Below are 3,333 nucleotides of genomic sequence, written 5' to 3' on the forward strand. Positions count from 1 at the left end.
ACGACATCCCAATGCCCTAGACAGTCCACGCTGGACACAGAGACACGGACACACACACACACACACACACACACGCACCTAGTGCTGATAACGCTCCATTATCATTGTGGTCTGTTGCGTGCAGGGAACAGACTGACGACATCCTAATGCCCTAGACAGTCCACGCTGGACACAGAGACACGGACGCGCGCGCGCGCACACACACACACACACACGCACCTAGTGCTGATAACGCTCCATTATCATTGTGGTCTGTTGCGTGCAGGGAACAGACTGACGACATCCCAATGCCCTAGACAGTCCACGCTGGACACAGAGACACGGACGCACACACACACACACACACACACACACACACACACACACACGCACGCACCTAGTGCTGATAACGCTCCTTTATCATTGTGGTCTGTTGTGTGCAGGGAACAGACTGACGACATCCTAATGCCCTAGACAGTCCACGCTGGACACAGAGACACGGACGCACACACACACAGACATACACACACACACCTAGTGCTGATAACGCTCCAGACAGAGAGAAAAAGGGAAAAGAGATGATGTTTGTTGTCACCAAGCGACTGGTCTCTCTCTCTCTCTCTCTCTCTCTCTCTCTCTCTCTCTCTCTCACACACCATTAAGACATGATCTAGTAGCTATCCTTTCATCAGATAATGAAGACATCCTATTTTCACTCGCTAAATATATTGTAGAAGCATACAACATTCGAAGGAAAAGATTAACAGAACGATCGTTTTGACATGATAGAAATATAATGCAGAATAAAATATAAGATCCATAACTCAATTTAGATTGGTAAATAACCAAAAAAGGCTCGGCTGCAAAGTGGGATGGTCATATGTTCGAATTAATTACTTAGTATTATGCATGAGTAATAGGGAATATGTTGTATTAATGTTGTGGGTGTGAATGTATGAGTGTTTATGTGTTTATGAATATGTACTTATTTGCTTGTTATTTCCCCTTATTTTTCGTTTTACTTTTTTTTTCGTCGTCTACTAAAATAAGCTGAATAATCCCCCTTGGCACTAGAGCTGTAAAACGCTATTTGCCAATAAAAAATTTGTCATTGTCATTGTCATTGTCATTGTCTCTCTCTCTCACACACACACACACACACACATACACACACACACACACACACACACACACACACATACACACACACATACACACACACACACACACACACACACACCTAGTGCTGATAACGCTCCAGACAGAGAGAAAAAGAGAAAAGAGATGATGTCTGTTGTCACCCAAGCGACTGGTCTCTCTCTCTCTCTCTCTCTCTCTCTCTCTCTCTCACACACTCACACACACACACACACACACACACACACACACACACACACACACACCTAGTGCTGATAACGCTCCAGACAGAGAGAAAAAGAGAAAAGAGATGATGTCTCTTGTCACCCAAGCGACTGGTCTCTCACTGTCACATCAGGATCAGTCGGAGGAAGCGTCCAGATCATCCACGGACTGAGTTACTGGGTCGCACAAAATTTAACTCACTCAGTACGGCCAGTCCTCTTTTCTCCTCTACACAGACCCCTCGGATGTCCAGTGGGTGTCTGAATGACCCAACCTTTAGCTTCCGTCGTCAGAATTGTGGTATCTTTGTCAACATTCACCTCTTCAGTATAAGAGCCTTCCGCTTCCAATATTTTGATGGTGGTAATTGGAGTGAAACGCAGTTAACGTCGTCTCTTTCGCCGTTCGTATGGAGAGAGTTAATGCGGTGTGGGAGTCGTTGATTCCCAGGAGGCACAGTGTAATTTACCTGGTGGGAGAGGGGGTGTTTTTTTTTCTGCTGGGAAAAACAACACAGCCACATTTTTTTTGTTTTGTTTTTTGTTTTTTTGTTAATGATTTCCTCCAGCGACACTGTCTACTTGGGAAAAACAACAACAACAACAACAAAGCATAGCAACACGAAGTCCGTTCCTTGAATGAAACCCGCCGGCCACTGCCTCTTGAGCCCAGGTCCTAGTCTTGAGGAATGTGTGATCAGCAATACCCTCACTTATCAATGCCACATGCATCTGCTCACAACCATCCTCAGCATATTATTTTTGTGTGTGTGCACGCACGCGCTCGCGCGCGTGTATGTGTGTGTGTGTGTGTGTGTGTGTGTGTGTGTGACTACCACCACCCGAACCACCCACCCATACACTCCCTCTAGCTGACCAAAGCTTCTCGACGTCGCGCCCTCAGAGCAGGAGAGGTGGAGGGTGGGGGTGGTGGAAATGAAGAAGAAGAAGAAGAGAAGGACCCCTTCCCGCCTTTACCACATCCCTCCTCCATCACCATCACCACCCCACCACCACAACCCCCTTTCCCAACCCCGCTCCTTCCTTCGCCGGCGCCCCTGTCCCCTTCCCTCTCCCCGTCCCCGTCCCTCTCGCCTCCTCCCCCCTCGCCCCCAGCCCCCAGAGACCCCCCCGCCCTCGCCGCCGCCAGCCGTTGTTGTTCCAGACTGACGATCAGGGAGGACCCCCTGTGAGACACTGCCCCAAGACTGCTGCGGACCTTGCTGCTGCTGCGGTGGTGCTGGTGAGTCTTGCGGAGCTGCTGGGCGGTAAGGAAGAGGTCCTGGAAGACTCCCATGACGCTGTCCACGTCCTCCCGCACGGATAGCTCGGTGAAGGCCACGCAGCCCAGCTCCCTGGAGAGCGCCGCCCCTTCCTCCCTGCTGACCATGCGGTCCGGCTCACGGTCCGTGTGGGTGGCCACCAGGCTGACCGGGAAGGACGACAGGGGGTGCTGTGCCGCCGGGGGGAACTCCTGGCCTGGGTCGCTGGTGGCGGGCTGCTCCAACACAGACACAGACACTGACACGTGTATACATACATATACAGATATATATATATATATATATATATATATATATATATATATATATATATATACATGTACTTATATGGAGTGATGGCCTAGAGGGAACGCGTCCGCCAAGAAAGCAAGATGTCTGAGCGCAATGGTTCGAATCACGGCACAGTCGCCAGTATTTTCTCCCACTCCACTAGACCTTAAATGAAGGTCTGGACGCTAGTCATTCGGATGAGACGATAAACCGAGGCCCCGTGTGCAACATGCACTTAGCGCACGTAAAAGAGCCCACAGCAACAATAGGGTTGTTCCTGACAAAATTCTGTAGAAAAATCCACTTCGATAAGAAAACAAATACAGAAAAAACCCACAAAAAACAACAACCAAAGAACAACAACAACAACAACAACAAAACTGCATGCAGGAACATACACAAACAGAAAGGGTGGCGCTCTCAGTGTAGCGACGACGCGC

The 3,333-nt window shown here is 49.1% G+C and overlaps 1 protein-coding gene across 1 annotated transcript in view; it reads right to left on the bottom strand.

Annotated features, from left to right (window-relative positions):
- Positions 1 to 1,476: 1,476 nt before the first annotated feature.
- The window catches only part of LOC143297652 (ras-related and estrogen-regulated growth inhibitor-like), a 13,993-nt gene continuing 12,136 nt past the window's right edge, over positions 1,477 to 3,333 (bottom strand). Inside the window, exons 5-6 of the mRNA XM_076610070.1 lie at positions 2,436 to 2,838; positions 1,477 to 1,517 (exon numbers count right to left, since the gene is read on the bottom strand). Of these exons, the coding sequence (XP_076466185.1) occupies positions 1,477 to 1,517; positions 2,436 to 2,838 (444 nt within the window). The remainder of the gene's footprint in view (positions 1,518 to 2,435; positions 2,839 to 3,333) is intronic.

The sequence above is a fragment of the Babylonia areolata genome, chromosome 23 (genome assembly GCF_041734735.1).
Source record: "Babylonia areolata isolate BAREFJ2019XMU chromosome 23, ASM4173473v1, whole genome shotgun sequence".
Classification (NCBI taxonomy): domain Eukaryota; kingdom Metazoa; phylum Mollusca; class Gastropoda; order Neogastropoda; family Buccinidae; genus Babylonia; species Babylonia areolata.